Raw genomic sequence first — 20042 nt, 5'->3', positions numbered from 1 at the left:
ACTTGAAGACCTTCTGCATAAGATTATGAGAGCTTCAGGAGAGATTTTGGCAATAGTTATTTTAATACAAGTCTAAGAACCATATCATCAGACAGGGCTTTTCTAATTTGCTGATATGGTATTATATGATCAACAGCACAACATTACAAAGTTCCCCTGTTGTGAAATTCTTATTTCAAAAAGCTGAAGAAGTATTGGTTTATTCCTCGTTGTTATGGCAGAAAGTGTTTTGCCTTATCTTTCCCTCTTCTCTTTTCCCCTGCAGCTCCACCCAGGCCCTGAATGCACCATAAGGTCCACCTGGCCTGGCAGTGAGGGGTTAAAACCTTCCATGACAACATCAGAAGACAGAGGCAATTAATATTGGGACTGCAGGGGTTTCTGCCTTTGAGTTCAAGACTCCTTGTCTTAGTTCACTGTCCTAGTTATTGTCTATGTTATGTTATCTATGAACCTTTAACTATTTTTAATACTCTCTTTGTGTGGGTATTTTGGGGTCACGCCCCTTAGGGCCAACATAGTTAGGACACAACATAGGATATATGTATGTTACATCCTCTGATATTTTACAGGGGCTTAGGAGCACATGAGAGAGGGAAGGGAAGCTATGTGTTACAATCAATAATGAGGAGGGGTAAGATATCTGGAGACATGCTAAATCAATTTCAGTCTGCAAATCCTGCCAAAGCAACACGGTTGAGATTACCAACCTTCAACCCTACTCTTTTACCCATATGCCTCAAATTCAAGACAGCAAGAACAACTCTAACTCGCTGTCTCATGTCATGCCATACGCTTCAATGGTAGTGGTCTAATATGCGGTCTGAAAGATATTGGGTTAATATTGTATAAAAAAATATTGGATTTTGAACTGGGGTGGTCTTGATTTTTATACGAGTCGCTCCATTACTTAAGGCTAAACCACTGACAAACAGTTCCAGGTCAGTGTTCTGCAAAGCTGTGTCTTAAAGGTCAGATGTGGGGGAGCTAGCTTCAGTTATCACATGTATACCCTCATTTGATTGTCCACCGACTGGAGGCTATTGCGCAAAGGTAGAGTAAAGATATCCAGGATAACTGAAAAAGCGAGGCCTTTTTTCAGCAAGGCTTGACTAAGCTTCAACAGTGCATCCTTACTAAACTGCATTAACTGCAGAGCTTTAAAGCAGAAAGGACCCCTGTCTTTAACTCATGAGGGTTTCCAAAATATTTACTCTAGAAACACCGAAAACATATGAATGACTTCATGAAGTCCTCTGGAGGCTCACAGTCTGCTTATTGTTCTGATAGGAGCTACTGTTTTGTCACAATAAGCCCAAATGTGAGACCAATGCCCTCTTTCTCTACGTTTCTGCCTGCCTCAGTCTGGAGTGTGTCAATTGTCATGGCAACACCCTCAAATTGCTGTGGCAATCTCTGAACCTCAGGCCAGAGCCACAGGTGAGGCCCATTTTATTGATTCGAGACTCCTCTGATATCTTTGCAGTTAATCTGCTTCTGACCCCTAAATCCATGATCAGGATGATCATGTGTCTGGCTGAGTATCTCTGTCTTTAGAGTATTGTGCTCTATGGTCTTGCAACATTTTGGCAAATTCTCCGATTGCCATAATCCCTATAGTGTTAAGGGTAGGGTCATTACCTTTAAAGGAGAATTCTGGTCATTTTCTAAGTAACGCTCTACAGCTCTAGGTCCCCGAGTGCGACCATAGGAAAAAATCAGAGAAAAATATGTGCAGACCGGACCTAGCTCTCTTCCTGCTAGCTGTGCTACACTGCAGTTAAACAGCGAAGTAATGGGAGCAGTTCTTCTAACCGCGACATTTGCCTCTATGTAATGCTCAGTCAAAATCACTACAAAACCAGAAACCAGAAACCACAAAAACTACAAAACCAGTTCTGAAGACCTTACATTGGCTCCCAGTCGGCTACAGAATAGATTTTAAAGTTCTGCTACTGGTTTACAAATCACTGAATGGTTTAGGTCCAGAATACATGAATGACATGTTAGTAGAGTATAAACCCAGTAGAGCTCTGAGATCTACTGACTCAGGTCAGATAGTGGAGTTCAGAGTTCAGACCAGACATGGTGAAACAGCATTTAGCTGCTATGCTGCACACAACTGGAACAAACTACCAGCAGAACTGAGATCAGCCCCAACTGTAAGCACTTTTAAACCCAGGTTAAAAACATTTCTCTTTTCATGTGCTTATGGCTGAGCTCTTTTTAAGAACATTAAACTTTATCTATTTTCTCTTCTCTCTATTTTTTTAAATTTTTCTTCTCTTCTTGCTTTTAACTGTGTTTAATGTTGTTTTTAATTCTGTTTTTACTTTTTTTTTAAATACTGTAATAAAAAAAAGTTTGTTTTTATGCTGTTTTATGCTGATCTTTGTAATGTTCTGTAATGTTAACCTTTTTTTATTTTATGTTTAATTGTGTTATAGCTGTTTCCTTATTTAGTATTTAACTTTTTATTTTTATTTTTATGAAATATGTATTTCTCTTACGGTGAGCCGAAGGCAATTTTCCACAATGGTGGACAATAAAGTTTTATTGTATTGTATTGTATTGTCTTTAAGCACATTGAGTTGCTTTGGTATGAAATGCACTATATAAATAAAGATGCCTTGCCTTGCAACACTGAGTGTGCATAACTCCGTTTGTGTTAACATGTGTTTTTACAGTATCACGTACCTCTGTTTACTCTAGCTTCCTGGGTAGACCTTGCTAGTTGACTGTCGAGCACGAGACTGTTTCCATATCAACAAAGGCAACAATGCGAGGAAAACATGGATTTAGGAGGCGAAGATGAGTTTGGATGGGAAAAAAGCATCAATATGAATATAACTGTTTTTTAAAACTAAATAGAAGCTGGGTTTTTTGTTCCCTTCCTGCAGCAGTTCCTCCACTTCAGCACGACTAAAATTATTTTTATGTTTGGAGTCAATGTCAATATGTCAATGGCATGGCATGGCAAGGCAAGGCAAGGCAAGGCAAGGCAAGGCAAGGCAAGGCAATTTTATTTGTATAGCCCGTTTTTACAAACAGTTTGTCTCAAAGGGCTTTACATGGCATCGTAGCAACATCCTCTGTCCTTAGACCCTCACATCGACTGAGGAAAAACTCCATGGAAAACCCTTTTAACAGGGAAAAATCTGAGAAACCTCAGGGTGAGCAACAGAGGAGGGATCCCTCACCCAGGACGGACAGACGTGCAATAGATGTTGTTACAGACAAGAAAACAGTGGGAGGTGCTCCGCTCTTAATTTACAGGAGATAGCATTCATCAATGGGAACACAGCTGCAAACAATTCTGTGGTTTAAGAACACGTTGATGATGAATCTGATGTAGAGTTTTCTTAAAAACCTTCTTAAGAACAGCTTAAGAAAGAATCTAAGAAAATATTGATGAATGAGGCCCATTGTCATTCACAGTACCAGAAAGGTTTGCTGGGTCCCCACAGTGAATGTGCTCTAGTCCTCTGCTGCCAGGCCTTTTCCAAGGTTAGAGGTTAGAGTCCCAGGTGCTGCCTCACATGAGTCACCACACTTCTGACACCAAGGACAATCTCTGTTGAATAAAACACAAAAATCAACCTTTGTCTTCCTGTAAATGTAATCCAGGATGTTTGCAAAGCACTCATGATGTATGAATGAGTTCTGTGTGAGTCATACCTTATCTGACACGATAACATTTCATCCTGCTAAGACATGGGCAAACTACTGTATCCCACAAAGGGCCGTGGGGCTGCAGGATTTTGTTCCAACCAACCAAGAGCGCACAATTTGACCAATCAACTGTCTGGAGACTAATATCAAATGAGTGAAGTTGTGTGTGCTGCTGCTTGGCCACACGGCCCTTTGTAGAATAGTTTGCCCATGCATAGGATAGACAGGACAATGTGATATCAAACATACAGGCATGACAATGTGATCAGCTCAAGGAATAATGCTTACGCAGCAGAAGTTCTGTCACCACACTCTCAATCCCAATCAGCAGTTTTTTTTCTTGCATGTTCAATAAAATTTATTGAATATATATAGTGGTTTGCAAATAACAAAATAAATAGAAAATATATGTTTTAATTTATTTACAGCATGCACATTGATGATTTTATAAACCTACTTTATTTCAATTTCAAGTTTTTAATTTGAAGTTGCACGAGGTTCATCTGGGGGTCACATGTTATTATTTTCTTCTCCAGATGGACTTTATATAGATCTTCTACTGATGTCTTCTCAATTTGATTACAGTTAGACACATGGCTGACAAAGCTGTTACTTACTGTGCGGGAGTTTAATAGGGATTCCTCCATGGAGACAATTACAGTACAAGCCAGATTTTAATCTGTGACCAAATAATTAGGAGTTAGAATTGAACGTATTCCTCCAGAGTGCCACCGTCTTCATCCTGGAGTGCAACTGTCATACATAAAGGCTACATGAAAGTCTGCATAAGGTCGAACCAGTTGGAAACAGGCACTTGATGACTCCTTCAGTGATGGAGGTTAATGTGGTTAATGTGATCAGCCTTTATCAGGGGCGTCACTAGGTTTTAAGGACGGGGGGGCTTAGCCCCCAGTAGATGCACAGGATGTGAGCGAATGTACTGTAGAGCGCAAGCACAAATTTTCACAAACTTAAAAAAACAAACACATTATTTAGAATTTAGACTAAATTTAGAGTATTGAATCAAATAATTAGTAAAGTAACATCTAATGAGTAACTGTGCAAAAGTAGAGTCATTTTTCAGATGTTTTATTATCCCGGATATGTCCAAGCGGAATTTGACTTCTGGTACTTCAGGTACCAGACTGGAAAACTAATTATATTTCACTAGCCTGTACACTCCATCCAAATACAACTGTTTTTGGCTCATTTTGATTTCACCCAGACCTCTTCACATTTTCCCATTCAAATAAGACAAGACAACAAAAATGAAGTGCGACTCCAACTGGAGCAGCTGTTTATGGTAAAAAGAGCACACACTTCACCCTAAAAACCACTTCATCTTTATGTAAACAACCAGGACCTTCACAAGAAATTTCTTTTCTTTTTTTTTGAACTGGAATACAAGGCTTAATCATGGTAGACTTTGGGGGGTGGTTCAAATGAGATCCCTTCCTCAGAATTTTCTAGCATTTCCCACAATTCTATGATAGTAATATAATAAAAATTAGCTATTTTAGAACATTGAGGACTCTCTCTAGGCTGCAGATTGCAGTGTGACTACACATCGTTATTATGTATCTATATATGATGAACCTACCATGTAATCTATATTGGCACCAGTGTCAAAAGGAGTATGGTTCCAATGAGCCGTCCTCCAGGACTGAGAGCTCTTCAGCTGGGGTAGCCGTGGGGGTGGTGGTGGGTCCTCCATCCTTTTTATGGGCCTCCATCTTCCTCCTGTTGGCTACAAATTGAAACTCAGCTGTAACACCTGGCTTTATATTCACAATTGAGGGAACAAATGAGCTGTAAAGCAAACCAAATATGACCTGATTGAATTATGTTTGTGTACTTGACCTTTACGTGCTGCCAAGAGTGTTTCACTCCACTAAGCTTACATCTCATTCAACGACGTAAAATGCAGGCAGTAGCCTATTACAGAGGACAGTGCAGGCAAAGGTATATTCAAATTCTCAGAGGTTACTTTAAAAACATAAGGAAATATAAGTTCCTAACTGGGTATCAATTGAACAAATGGACCAACTCGTGAATGTGATTACAGGCTTACTCATACTAAAACAGCACAGTGGGTTTTATACTCTTAGGCCAGATTTTACTCACACATTTATTTTACAGTTTCATCTCTCATTCCAATGATCTCGGAGTAAACCTCAGAAAGACAGGAGGCTGGATGCTTGTTTGAGCATCACAATTTCTGAATACATTTATCTGCCATACATTTTCATGAGTCAGAAGTGAAGCAAACCCAACACCTGCTTCAACTGCCAACACTCTGTAACCTTGTTATGTGGTGTTTTCCATAAAATACAAGATGTGCGTATTAATCAGTCAGCACCATGACAGAGTGTTTCCACAGTGAACCAATGACAGTCTGAGAAACACTGACTGAGGGTGCTTTCAGAAAGACATGGTTCTGGTTCTGGAGTCTCAGAATCTTGGTGCTTTTTGGTGAACCAGCCTGCATTCACACCAGTTTAAGTGGAACCAAAGTGGGAGGACGTTCCTCTGCATTACTCTAAATTTTTGCTTTTTTGCCATCTCTGTAATCATTCTTCAGGTTTTTTTTTAAAGCAGAACTTTGCAAGTCGGCCGGAAATAGCTCGCTCCTTCGTTGGTTTCTCTTTTTTTCCCTCTCCGGAGCTCCCCCACAGTTCTGGGAGGCACATGTCACTGTCGTAAAAAAAAAAAAAAAAAAAACTCGCCGCCGCCACCTCCTCCACCCCCCCTACACGTGCTTGTGTTTACTGCTGTTTGCTAAGCCCTGCTAACACGGAGCTAATGCTAACACGGAGCTAACGCTAACACGGAGCTAACGCTAACACGGAGCTAACGCTATGCTAACACCGAGCTAACGCTATGCTAACACGGAGCTAACGCTAACACGGAGCTAACGCTAATACAGCCACACACAGGCACAAAGACACAGACATACACACACAGGAATAAAGGTTCCAAAACGCGAAGGTGTGTGTGTGTGTGTGTGTGTCATGATGTATTACATTATCTTATAAAAGACCCATGGTGTGTGTATCTGTGTTAGCATTAGCTCCCTGTTAGCCACAAGCTGAACTTCATCAGTAAACATTTCATGTTTCCATGGTTTCCTCCGACTTTCCGAACTCAAACCAATCACGATTCGTGACATGCATGACATCATATGCGTTCTTATCTCGTACTGCCGTAAGGCAGTTTCTCGCGATACTTCTATCCATTGACGAGATTTGTAACACCGAGACGGACGAGTGATCTTGCAAGTGCGGTTTTCAGCCAGTGGGGGGGGGTGAGCGCATTGGCCTAGACCCCATTCACTTCATAACAGGTCACTCAACCATCACAGTGACTCTGAGCCACAATAATTACAGCCGAAATCCTGCATAGTTCTGCTTTAAGTTTATTAATTATTTAGTGTGGCGTTGGAGTGAACCCGGCCTTGATCATCTCTTCCCAGAGTTCAAAGATAAGAAATTAGCTACTTTATTTTATTAACCCCAAAGGGAAATTCATACAACTTGTTCTTTCTTGTTCTGCTTTCTAACTTTTCTTGAAATTCCGTATTTGCCCAAATCGCCACAAACCATTTTGTTTCTTTAGCAGACCACTGTACATTTTTCTCCAGGTTGTAGCCAAGGGGGCAGTTGTGGGTCTGAGAAGTGAAGCTCACTTCCGCGTTCAAAAAACTGCAATCCCCTCGGATTCCTCTGGGGGCTGGTGTCAGAAGGGAGCATTCCCCATAGACCCCCATGTTAAAATCGCCGATTTTACATCCTCAGTAAACATGTTAAAAGCCTGGTGTCAGAACGTTTTTTTTTCTTAATCGATAGTTTCTACCCCCGCACACACTCTGAGGGGGGTGAATTTTTTTTAAACTCTACCGTTTTACTGTTATTAGGTTAAAACTCTGACCAATTAGGGCGCGGAAACGTTGAGTGACAGGTCCGGAGCGGTCCGGAGACAGGCTGCTTCGAGGCCAGTGGGCGGGTTCTCGGCCGGCCAATCCAACATGGCGCTGTCCAGGCCGCCATATTTGAGTCACAAAAACGACTCCCCAAAACCAATGGGTGACGTCACGGACGCTACGTCCATTCTTTTTACAGTCTATGGTTGTAGCCTAGTCACTGCCCTCTCCTCCTCCTTCTGCTCATCTTCACAGGCTAGAATAGGACACACCCACTGATGATGTCATGTTTCCCAGGGAAGAACCAAGGTATTTCTTGGTTCACTTGAGAACCAACTTTACAGGTTCCTGTTGTTTTTTCGGTCTGAATGCGACAGCCGGTTCAGAATTGGGTTCTGGAACCCGAACCGGCACAGAGCCCTGCCAGTGTGAAACCTCTATGAGAGAGCCAGGTCTTCATATGTTGCAGACCTAAGGAACCAATCCTGTCATTTTGTGGGGATGGGGGATGGGGGAGACTGTCAACCACTGCTAGAGACAAGCTAACAAACAACATGAACTAATGATAGATACTAACCGTGCTAACTGTTCTGATCCATGTGCTGGTCTCTGGTTCTGGTCTCCTCCTCTGAGTCTTGGTCCGAGTCTCTCTGATGTTTCCTCCTCCAACCATCTTGATGAGCTGTGCTCTTCCACCTGGAACTAGCAGCAGGTGGTGGGTGGGGCATAAGGCCTGCACCAAATTCAGTATTTCACAAGGAGGAAGTGGAGATGTGTGTTCAGTCCCATTCTCTACTTTTTATGTGTGAAACTCATGATGAACAAAATGATAATGAAATAAATGATAGCAGAGGATTTTTACATAATTCAAACCTGTTTGGTTGGTTCTGGTTGGTCCAACCTGGTTCAGTCACCTGTGAATGAGTCACCAGCTCACTCCCTAATTTAGTTTTGTTAATGGTAACCATGGATATATCGGCAAAACAACTTCACTTGACAAACGCTTTCCATTGTTTGTCAGCTGTCAGTCAAATGAGGAACTGTCAGGTCTGTTTAGCCCTACATGATACAGCATGCTGTCTCCTGAAACACATCCTAAACTTGTCACCATCTGACTTCAAATTGAGTCATTGATTTGTTTATGTTTTAGAAAGCTTATTGTAGTGATTTCTGTATTTTAAGTTCCTGTTTGCTCTGAACCTGGACATCCGTCACTGATCAATGATTCAGGAACTTCTCCTTCCTCTGGTTTCTGATCAGATGTGTGGAGGTGAACTCATGTCTATGTGTTCAGCTCTGACTGAATCATGACTCACAGTCTTGTCCGATGTGACTGTCACATGGTTGTGATCACCTGTTAAATGATCTTATCTGAATTGTTTTTGAGTTTAGTTTGGAAAAAAAAATATGAGTAATAAAAATCCGCCATGACATGACATGAGGAGCCAAAAAAGAATCAGAATTTTAAAAAAAAAGGCTGAAACCTCCATTAAAGGCATCCCTTATCTGTAGATTTCTCCTACATTCACTAAATACAGTAATTGCATTCTACTATGACATACTGTGTCGTGCCTGTTGTCTGACCCATGACATGTCAGGTAGCTATCACTGTAATTTCCTCTGCAATCTATGGCATTTTACAGTAAAAGTCTTTAAAGGCTGTTCTCTCAAAATGATTTTTTCCTCAGACTCTGAATTGGAAATCTCCACTTCAGCAGCACCAAACCTTCAAGTTATATCCCTTTCTAAAAGTTTTTTTTTACAGAGGGGTTTGTTGATGTATCATTCACAGCCTGATCTATGGATCATTTAATTCCTAAAAAAATAGATTTTTTTAAGGGCTGGTGACCTATTTTCTCATTTACAGAGTGATTAAGAGGATATATCCAAAATTCCCTCTGTAAAATCGTTTGACTCGAACATGCAACAAAATAAAACAAGAACCTTCAGTGTTCAGATTTCTGTTCTGGAAATGTATGCAAATTAGCACAATTAGACACTGCCTCATTTACATATTTTAACATATAATGATAAACCTTGTAATTAGTTAAATTTTTACCCTATTCACCTGTAGCGTTTCATCTTAAAGATAAAACAGCAAAGGAGCTCAAGCTAAAGTAGAGAGTAATGAGATCAGACTCTTATAAATTGTAAATTAATTCACGCACTTTCAGTCCACGAGACAAAATAACTTGCATTTAGACATGCTGAGATCTTTCAACTGTACATTTATTTCCAAAAGGCTGCATATACATTTGCAAATTCTACTGTACAGAAAACATCCAAAATGTCCATAATTATAGATACAATATACCACAAAGCTGCCCTGGCATTACCAAACATAGATGTTCAGCACTAGAAAAGCTCTGCAGTCTATTCAATATTATAATCTTAAATACTTTTCAACTAATACCTTTAAATGTATGTCAGTATGATTAATTGTTCTTTTTTTTTCATCCCCATCTGTACTTTACAACATTCACCATTTACAGTAGTTAAACAAGGCACAAGAATAGTGATATGAAGCCGAAGGCCATGCGTGAAGCAAAGAAGAGCATGGGACCGACCAACTCAGGTGACGGAATATCATGGATGCAACAGTGAACTTCTTGAAACAGGGTTAGTCTTACACCAAAGCATTATACATAGTGAGGATACCATTGTGTGTGTGCGTGTGTGTGTGTCTGTGTGAGCTCACTTTTAAAAAACAGAATTAACACATTTATGAGATACAGTAGACATAGCCTAAACACATCGAGATGTAGGTGAGTGTGGAGTGGGATGGGGTGTAACTGCACAGACAGGATGCTCTTGATGCAACATAGGCCACCGCGAAGCATTACAAAAGCACACGTTTCCATTTTTGACACTCTTTGCTTGCAAGAATGAAAGAAGAATCCAGTTAGTCACAATTAAGAAAACAAACAAAAAAAAAGAAAGAAACCTAATCGTTATCGCTCACTTTCCGCACCTACCTTAAGTTACATAAACGATGAATATCATTTGATTAGAAATGCATAAAGATGATGGAAATAGCACTGGTTGTTGAAGTTGAAGTTGAAGTTTAAAATACATTTAGCTCTCTTCTTACACTGACACTCCTTCAGTAGTTTCCCATTTGTCATGTTGCAGCCATAAGCATCAATCTACACTCAATACCCCATAATGACAAAGTGGAAACTATTCAGACGCTTTGACTCATGGAAATGTGATTTATCTCCCACATAGTTTTTAAAAAAAAAATTTTTTTAAAGAAGATATTTCTTGGGCCTTTATTCTAATAGCATAGTGAGTGATTGACGGGAAAATTAGGGACTCCAGTTGGTGTGGTTAGGATCATTTGGTACATTCTCAGGTGAGTCACTGAGATGCTCCCAGATGATTCTAAACCTGGATTAGAGTCCAACTATTGTAAATTCAATTGATTTGACTTGACTGGTGTAGTTACACAGTTGTCTTCTAAAGTATTTGAGCTGATTAGAGCAAATAATAAGCCACAAGGAGGAAGGAAGTGTCTGCAGAGCTCAGACACAGGACTGTGTTCAGGAACAGATCCAGGCTACTAAAACTAAAAACAAAACAAAAAACTACTTTGATTTGATGTGAGATTATATCCAGTGATATTTCAGTTACAACACCACTTTTGCCTGGATATGAATGAGATTCACACTGATCTTGTAGCTTGTATCTCTAACTCTGTGCATTATCATATTGAAAATATTCATGTTGACATCAAGAATGGACCTAAAGCATCTGTAGAAACAGATGCACACGGTTTTTCACTGTCCACACATCTGCCTTTTCATTCTCTCGTGTCTCTGTCTCTCACACGGCCTGATGTAGTTGTGCATGGAGGCTGCTCACACAGGATTAACAGCTGAACACATGCACAGGGAAAGTCCATACTCTGAATAATCCAATACATTACAAATATCTATCTTTTAATATACACCTTTTACAAAGGAAAGACAATTTTTGCAACCTTGCCATATAGTTATCTCAATTCTAAGCATCATGTCTTGATGAAACCAGAGTGGATCTGCAGAGAGGAACCGTAGGAAATCCCCAAATCCAGGAGTGCAAACGACTTAAGGCTGAAATCTTTGCCAAAGGTGCTTCAACTAAAAGCTGGGGGAAGTGTATGAATACACACAAGTATGTCAGTGTGATATTTCAGTTTCAGTTTTCAGTCTCCATTATGACAAATCGAAAACAGGATTTTGCAAATATTTCCAAAATCCTGTTTTCGATTTGTCATAATGGAGACTGAGTGTAGATGAATTTAAAGGAGTTCTTTTTTCAAGGTTGCAACATAAAATGTGATATAACTGAAGGACAGAACTGAGCACTCTCTGATCGCTCTGTAAAAACAGCCGACAGATGGAACCAGAAGAGAAACGTTGAGGAATTTGATTTGTTTAGCTTAATGATGGGAATCAGCCAGTCACGGTTAGAGGGACCAATTTAAATTATAGCAAGATGAAGAAATGGGTTCTGATTTCGTTATAGTACCCAGTAGTGTGCCAAAAAAAAAGTCCCAGAGTCTCTGTCTAGCTGAAGACACAGAATCACTTAGACCACAGGGAAGTGCCGTTTGGACCACACTACTCATTGTCTGTGTCTTCCTTCACGTCTTGGACTATTAACCTTTGAATTTCAGTATTAGTAAGACTGGGGAAATATAAACCACACTCAATCCATATGGTTTCCCCCGAAGCGTTCTCAGGAAATACTAAATGAGTCATTGCTCAACAAACCACCATGGCGTATGGAATTTTCAAGTGAATCGGTATCTAATGAAGCCGATGTCTCCTGCCACCGTCTGACAGACTAATCTGATTCTCTTTCTTTACGTTAAGATTTGTTGTTGTTGTTGTTTTTTTGTTTTTTTTACAAAGAAACTCACATTTGAGCTGCTTTATATGACAGAAACTAGAATTCACCCTCAGTGAAAAGTGCCCTACTTGCCTTTAATGTAGGCTTTTTAAACACAGACCTACTGCACATTACCCAACCGTGACCAGATTTATGTATATTTACAAGCAATGGAAAGTATACTGTTGCCATGGATTGCCATTCAGTGTTTTTCTGATTTTTTATTTATTTTTTAATTCTTTGCTCGTATTTGTTTATAGTTTGTAAAACTAAGCATACTGACTTTGCTATTAACAGCTACATGTTCCATGGCTGCACAGGCAACTATTACTGGATTGTGTTGATACTGAAGACAAATCTTATATCATTTGCAGAATTACTAGTTTAATCATGATAAAAGATGATCATATTGTCAGAGAGTGTAAGGCACACTGAATCTAAATGTATAGTGTATGTATCATGTCTATGCGAGTTTAATCAGGAACCCCCACCTGTATTTTTACTGTACTTTTTTTAAAAAGCAGGAAAACAAGCCAGTCTGGCAACACTGTGTGACCTCAGTGTGAGAATGTTAAATGTTATTTTTCTGTTATCCAGTAGTCTGTTGCACTTATGCCATCTTCACAGAATGACAATGTGTTTTTCCTGGAGTGAAACCAACACAAATATAATAAATCCACCTCTGCGTCCCTGCTGTAGCTCTGGACATACATTTAGTCTGTTGTGCTAGAAGCCGAGGCGACGGCCTTACAGCCCGGCTTCAGTCACTCACCACAACCTCCTCTCATTCATACGAAGGAGTATTATAGTCCAGGCAAAATAGCGTTTTACGACAGACTAATTGTCACAGAAGGTTTTTCACCATACATCATTTAATGACAACACTAATTGACTGTCGACTGTGTGATGTTATGTTAAATATGCTGTTATGTTCAACAACATATGAGCGGGACTAAGAACTAAGTTGGCCCCTGTTTTTGCTGCTTGCAGCTTTATGGCTTCTTGACCATAAGTCAATTAGTGTTGAGCTCATTTACATATTTAAAATTAATTTTCCAAGAAACTTGAAATACAGAAATGTTACTTTTCATGTATACTTTTATTGTGTGAAGTGTGATTGTGGTAGGAGTAAAGGAAGAAAATAAGCCTATTTGGGTGTATTTTGGGCATTAGTGTATTGCTCATTTGCATATTCAAATTCATTTTCCAAGAAACTTGTAATACAAAAAATGTTACTTTTAACGTCTACTTTCATTGTGTAAAGTTTCATTGTAGTAGGAGTAAAGGAAAAACAGAAGCCTATTCGGGTGTATTTTGGGCATATTTGATTAGTGTAAGGCTCATTTGCATATTCAAATTCATTTTCAAAGAAACTTGTAATACAAAAAATGGTACATTTCATGGATACTTTCATCATGTAAAGTTTCATTGTGATAGGAGTAAAGGAAAAAAATAGCCCCATTGGGGTGTATTGTTGTCGGCACCATAGACTTTATACAGTAAATAATGATGCAAATTAAACATATTTCCCCAACTAGGATTTCTTAGGACTTTTAGTATGTTGTTCTAGACACCTCATAGAAATGATGTATGGTGAAAAACCTTCTGTGACAATTAGTTCTATTTTTGGGTCCAAAATGAGCTAAATTGCCTGGACTATTAGGGCCAGACAAAAAAAAAAAAAAAGCCAGTTAAACAAAATAAAGAAATCTGGCACAAGGAAGAAAAAGCCTGGCAAAAAAAAAAAAAAAAAAAAATCCGGTACAAGAAAAAAAGGGCCAGGCATAAAAATAAATAAATTGAGAAAATATCAAACAGTTAAGTTGCACCACTTAAGAAAACCCTTCACCTTCACACTCCAGCTGCTGTCATGGAGCCGTCAGTCACTGCAGTTGGATCTATTATACATCCATGATGGTACTCTGGTCAAACCTCTGTCTTTTTTTCCACCTGGCTTTTTTTTTTTTTTTTTTTCTTGTGCCTGACTTTTTGTTTTTACCTGGGTTTTTTTTGTTTGTTTTTTGTTTTTGGCTAGCCTCAATACTCCTTGGTACATTCAGCTGCCTCCATCTGTCCTTCTCAGGAAGAAAAAGAAAAGAGAAGAAAAGAAAAAAGAAAAAACAGCAAGGCCCTGAGGTTTATTTCCCAAATCAACATTGACTACAACACTTGCTATTCGAAACTGAAACCAGTGATTCTAAAAAAAAAATAAAAAAGTTTAACAATAACTACTTTTTTGAGCACAGAAAAAAAAGAAGAAAATAACTACAGCTCTAATAAACATGAACTAACCGCTGTTGGGTACAATAACAAAACCAGAGTGTGAGTTAAGGTTAAATCTTTAATAGTTTTCTAAAGCTACAGCAGATGTTGTTTATCCTGGCGGGTACTTGCTTTACAATGATACAATACAGAAGGTCATACAGCTCTAAAGGATGGCCAGCTTTCCATTTAACAGAATATTTCTGTTTTATATTCTTGTAAAAATGTGATCTGTGTTCAGTGTTGATGGGAACATCCAGAATAACAAACCATATCAGTAGAAACGCTTGTGAGTTGTGAAAAAAGTTGATCAAAGGTGAACAAGAGCAGTGGAAACAGGTTCAGGGAAGAAAATATGATCATGTGACTCCATCACTTGGAAACTTTTGATTAATATGATGTATTAACACAGATGTGACAGCTTGGTTTTCACACTTCAGTTACAGTTTGTGACACATTCGGATGGAAACTCTCTAGTCTGACACCACCAGCATTCACTCTCTTTTTGTTTTGCCTGGGCACGTGACCTCTGTAGCCATCAAATGTCATTAGCTGTGTCTCAATTCAGGGGCTTCGTCCTTCGGAGGACACATTTGAAAGCTGATTACATCACAGCGTCCGGGCGAGGCCTGTCCCAATTCGAAGACTCCTTCAAATCCGGCCTTCCCTTGCCTGTTCTAGGAGGACACAGCGCACCTATCCTTCGTGGCCTTCCGTATCCCAGGACTCTTAGCGTGCCGTTAATTGACCTATGGCTAAGCCACGCCCCCAAACACGATGAGCCAATCACAGTGCGCATAGCCAGCCCATACACTCGGACATTCTCTGCTTCCACGTCCATTGAAATGCATTGCAGTTAGTCAGTTTTCATTCGTTTTATATGTTTTTTCTTGACATTTTAAGTTTAAAATGGTCAAACAGTGTGCATGGGGTACAGAGAAGTGTCTGCTCTGGATAAAGTTATACGGTAGACCACAACACCAACTAAACGTGGATAAAATTAACAAGGATGTCTACATCTATTCTAAGTTAAGTCAACAATGTATTTGAGGCAACATATTATCAGAGATGTTTAGATGTTAGCCAGTATCACAACTAAGCATAAAGTCCGCTAGCTTAATGCTAACGTATAATGTAAAACTCCATAGACAGGCTAACAGAAATTAGCCCATTGCTATCGGCGTTTGGCGGCAACCGACAGCCATAACAGTAAAGCTAAGTTAAGTTTTGGTGACTTCAAGATGATATTTAATCTTTCTGTCTCCAAAAATCATCAATTGCCTCCTGTGAAATGTCTCCTACTGTGACAGCTGCCATAGCAACTGTCACCGAATGTTGACTGTTTGTCCGAGTGAGTGGAGGGGGCGGGGCTTAGCCATAGGTCAATTATCAGCCACCTAGCATGTGTAGTGGCTGTTTGTGTTGTGTTGTTACAGGCCTGCCCCAGGTGAGTTTCGAACCCCGGTCTCCTGCACCGCGAGTGACGATGCAAACCGTTTCGCCAAGAGGTCAATGACCACTAGGTGGTCAGGTTTGCACATCTATTAACCGCCACAATTCATCACTTCCTCTCTCGGGTCCCTCGTGACTGTTAGTGGCTATACCCGCGGACCTCCATTACACATGCTAGCTATCGGAATGTTGTGGCAACCAAAGACGGTTTAAAAACCAAAAGACGTGTCAGCTTCCTGTATCTATGTATGTAAGTCTTAAATAGTTATATCTTCTGACAGCAATCACTTACATAGAGTGTTTGGACTGAAACACGGGTCTGTCAGTCACTCTGCTCTGCTGTAGGCCGAGGAGAAAACTTTTATTTTATTTCCTTGTATCCTACAACCTTTATCCAATGAGGAGAGAGAACAGCATGAAGGGCTGTGTGTGCAGCCAAGGGATGCGCGTGAATGTGGTGACGTAGGGACGAGGACCAATAGATCCATGACGAGGGCGGGGAACTGGCCAAAACGACCGGATCGCTTACTTCTGCTTTAACATCAGCTACATGAACATTTTGACACTAAAATGGCAAATTTCAGACGGACACATCAGGAGAAAATTAACTTTGTTCAAGACCTGTCTCTCAATGACACATTCTTGCAAGATTTGGCACAGATCTCCTACGCAATGTAAACTAACGTTTGGGAATGCCTGCGCTAACTTATTTTCGTAATGCTAAATATGACTGTAAGCTGTGTAAATACTTAATCTTATCATGAGAAAATATAGTAGCTTACATTTGTGCTGACAACTTTTGCCACACGAGGTGGGGGGGTGGGTGATCACGCCCACTTATGAGACAGGAAGTGTATACTATTTCATATTATTGGCACAGCTTTTCACTGGGCATCGTGATAGTAATAGAGTCTGTTTGAGGCAGCTCTGCGCTGTAACCACTTTGCTGGTGTAGCCGATGTCAATCTGGCCCTCTGCGTTGTGTTTCTCGGTACGGACCGCAGGGCAGGCGACGATGCAAACCATTTTGCCAAGAGCTCAATGAGCGCTTGGCAGCCGGTTTGCACGTCCTTTATGGGTGAGTGAGTGCACCTCCGTTACACTGGCGGCTTGGAGGTGCGTGGTCGATGTGAGGAGCAGAGTTCGGACACAATCAGAAAATGCTCTGAAGGCTAGAGCTAGACCATCCCATTTACCAACTGTTGACATGGGGAGGAGGTGCCTCCGAGGCCTTTGCCACGTAGGCTGGGTCCTCTTAAGGATGCAACCCCTGAATTGGGACACAGCTAATGTGTGTGTGTGTGTGTGTAGCAGACGAGGGGTGGGGAAGGGGGAAGGGTTTGAGGATGGAGATGGGGCAGACGGGTTTGTCGGGGCCTGATATGAGGTCTATGTGACACGTGTTAATGCTGGGAATTGGATGATAAGATGTGGCGATACGCTCCCAGCGGTTGCCAGGAAATGATGTTTTACAGCTTCCTCCCTATCTGTCACTGGAGCTAACTGTAACGAACTGTAATGCCACGGTTACAAATCTCACTCTGCCACATTTGCCACGACTATGTTTTTTTTTTTTTTTTTTTCCTTCCACACACCAGTCACCATGCGACTGCGTTGTCCTTCATGTTTTGTTTTTTTTAACTCCTTTCTTTTTTAACTTGTTGTCTATCAGACGTGCCACATTTCCTACTGAATAAATCTCAGATTTTTTTTTTAAAGAAATTAAAATGAGTGAATTTCAAGATACTTGGCTTTAAAAGTTCATAATCACAACATTGAAGCAATCAGCAGCGTCCTTTAAAAAATATAATATCAGACGTCAAAAAAGTAGCTTTGAATTTCTCATTCATTCAGTGACACGGGGATTTTGAAAAAAAAAAAAGAAGAAAAAACAAAAAAAGGAAATTAGATTGAGCACAGCTAACTCTGAAATGATGCCACAGTTGTATCACCTTATTTGCATATAAGAACCTCTATGCAAATATGTCCAGCTGCCTTGTGGACTGCTGGGAAAGGGAAGGGGAGATGGCCGGGGCAGTCCCAGGGGAGAAGCAGCTCTCATCTCTTCTAACACACATTCATTAAATAATTGACAGAAAGGTTCAGGAAACAATCCTCCCTCCCCACCTCCCCACCTCTCTCTCCCACTCACCCTCTCAGCTGGAAATGAATATACAGCGAGCGGCGGGGGGGGCCTTAAACTTTAAACAAAGAGTAATTCAATTTAAAACAAACTGAAAAATTGAGTGGAAAGGCAGAAAAAAAAGAAGATTTACAGTCTATCCTTAAACAGATCCTTAACAGAGAGAGGTGGATCCACAGCAGGCATCAGCATCGCCCTCGACCTGTTGTGATTGGTCGGGCGGTGGCGCGTCGGCTGCTCGCACCGTCTACTCACCCACCAACCTCACGACTCTTCCAGCGGACCACCGCGGTGTGTGTTGTCCATCACTGGCTGTGTGCGTGCGCGCGCGTGCGTGCACACAAACACACAGATCTATGTTTTGTTACAGTCTTCCCTCCCGTTCCCTTCCTCCCTCAGCCTGTGTATTCGGGAGCAGAGTCCTCCGCCGTCTCTTCCGCCAGCTCGCCCGCCGCGCACAGGCTGCCCGCTTGTATGTGATTGAAGTCAGACTCCGGCTCGTCCTGCGGGTCCTTGGGGGAGCTTTTGGAGTGGATCTTGCCAATCTCCTCCAGGGCGCTGGCTAGAGAGTCAAGGTCAGCAGTGTCCTGGTGGCGAGCCTCCCACAGGCTCAGTATGACTGCAGATGGACTCCGCTGCTTTGCAAAATAACCCAGGTTTCTGCAGAGGAGCACACAAAGCTGGGTTAATGGAGACGTTGTCAGGGACTCATATCAGGGGGTAACTGCAGATATGGGCTGTATCCCTCTTGATTATGGGTCTATTTATCTTGTAAACGACATGAGTCAAAGTCAGTCTGTGCACCTTAAAGGGATAGATAAATTCGCCACCTATTACCATAATCCCTATAGTCGTAGGTGTAAGATCATTAGCTTAAATTGTCAGTGCAATCTGTTTTTGGATCAGCGGGGCAGAGATGTGAGTGCTGTACGCTGCCCTACAACGGAAGAAAGGGGTAACTCCTCAGAGTGCAGTTCTGAGAAAAAATAGTTACTTAGGATTCTGAAAATTGGTCAAATCCTTGCTTTTGTAAGTAGTAGTCTAGCTGTGTAAAAATATTTAACTCAAACTGTACATTTTACCCTTACAGTATTTCAGAGTTACCTCTGTCTGTCTGTGCATTGAGGCAAAAGATAAGCTGGCCCTACAACACAAGAAAGGGGTAACTCCCATTGCTTTGTAAAATTATTGTTAGCCTTTTGTACAGTAGGGCCTGTTGAACATTCTATACACAGAGAGAAAAAGGTAACTCATGTTACGGTGTTCTGTCATTTTTCCCCACAGTTTTTGGGAGTTACTGTGAAAACCACCCACAAGTATATCCCAAATAAGATAACGTTGAGTCAAGATATTTATCCACATGATGTAGCAGACCTTTAATGTCCCAAAAATGACAAAATCTAATTTTTGACAAAAAATGAGTTACCCCCTTTATGCGTTGTAGGGCAGTAGGGCGCATGGCACTTTCGCCTTTCCCTCATCAAACTCATCAAATACATAATCCAACAATTCCAAAAAGCTCTCACGGACAAGTTTACGCTATGAAAGTTCACGCTATGAAATAATAATGTAACATTAGAAATAATAATGTAACATTAGAAGACAGAGGTGTTTTGTAGGTAAATGTGTAGCTGGAACTACATTCCAGACAAGGCTGATGGGCGGAGTGATTTCAAAAGCGCAAGTAGTTCCAAGTATTGGCTTCATGTCTGAGGGAAT

General features: G+C 40.7%; 1 protein-coding gene across 3 annotated transcripts in view; it reads right to left on the bottom strand.

The window, feature by feature from the left end:
• Positions 1-17806: 17806 nt before the first annotated feature.
• Positions 17807-20042, bottom strand: part of unc5db (unc-5 netrin receptor Db) — a 328306-nt gene continuing 326070 nt past the window's right edge. For 2 of the 3 annotated variants that reach the window (XM_085787638.1, XM_085787639.1), the window contains one exon: positions 17807-18983. In XM_085787638.1, coding sequence (XP_085643764.1) covers positions 18719-18983 — 265 coding nt within the window. In that variant the 3' untranslated portion in view covers positions 17807-18718. The remainder of the gene's footprint in view (positions 18984-20042) is intronic. The other variant, XM_085787640.1, reaches the window with a different exon arrangement.

The sequence above is a fragment of the Trachurus japonicus genome, chromosome 9, assembly GCF_045865225.1.
Source record: "Trachurus japonicus isolate A0001 chromosome 9, Traja_1.0".
NCBI classification, from domain to species: Eukaryota; Metazoa; Chordata; class Actinopteri; order Carangiformes; family Carangidae; genus Trachurus; species Trachurus japonicus.
Note: the sequence above shows the minus strand (reverse complement) of the source record. Positions and strands in the feature narration are given on the sequence as shown.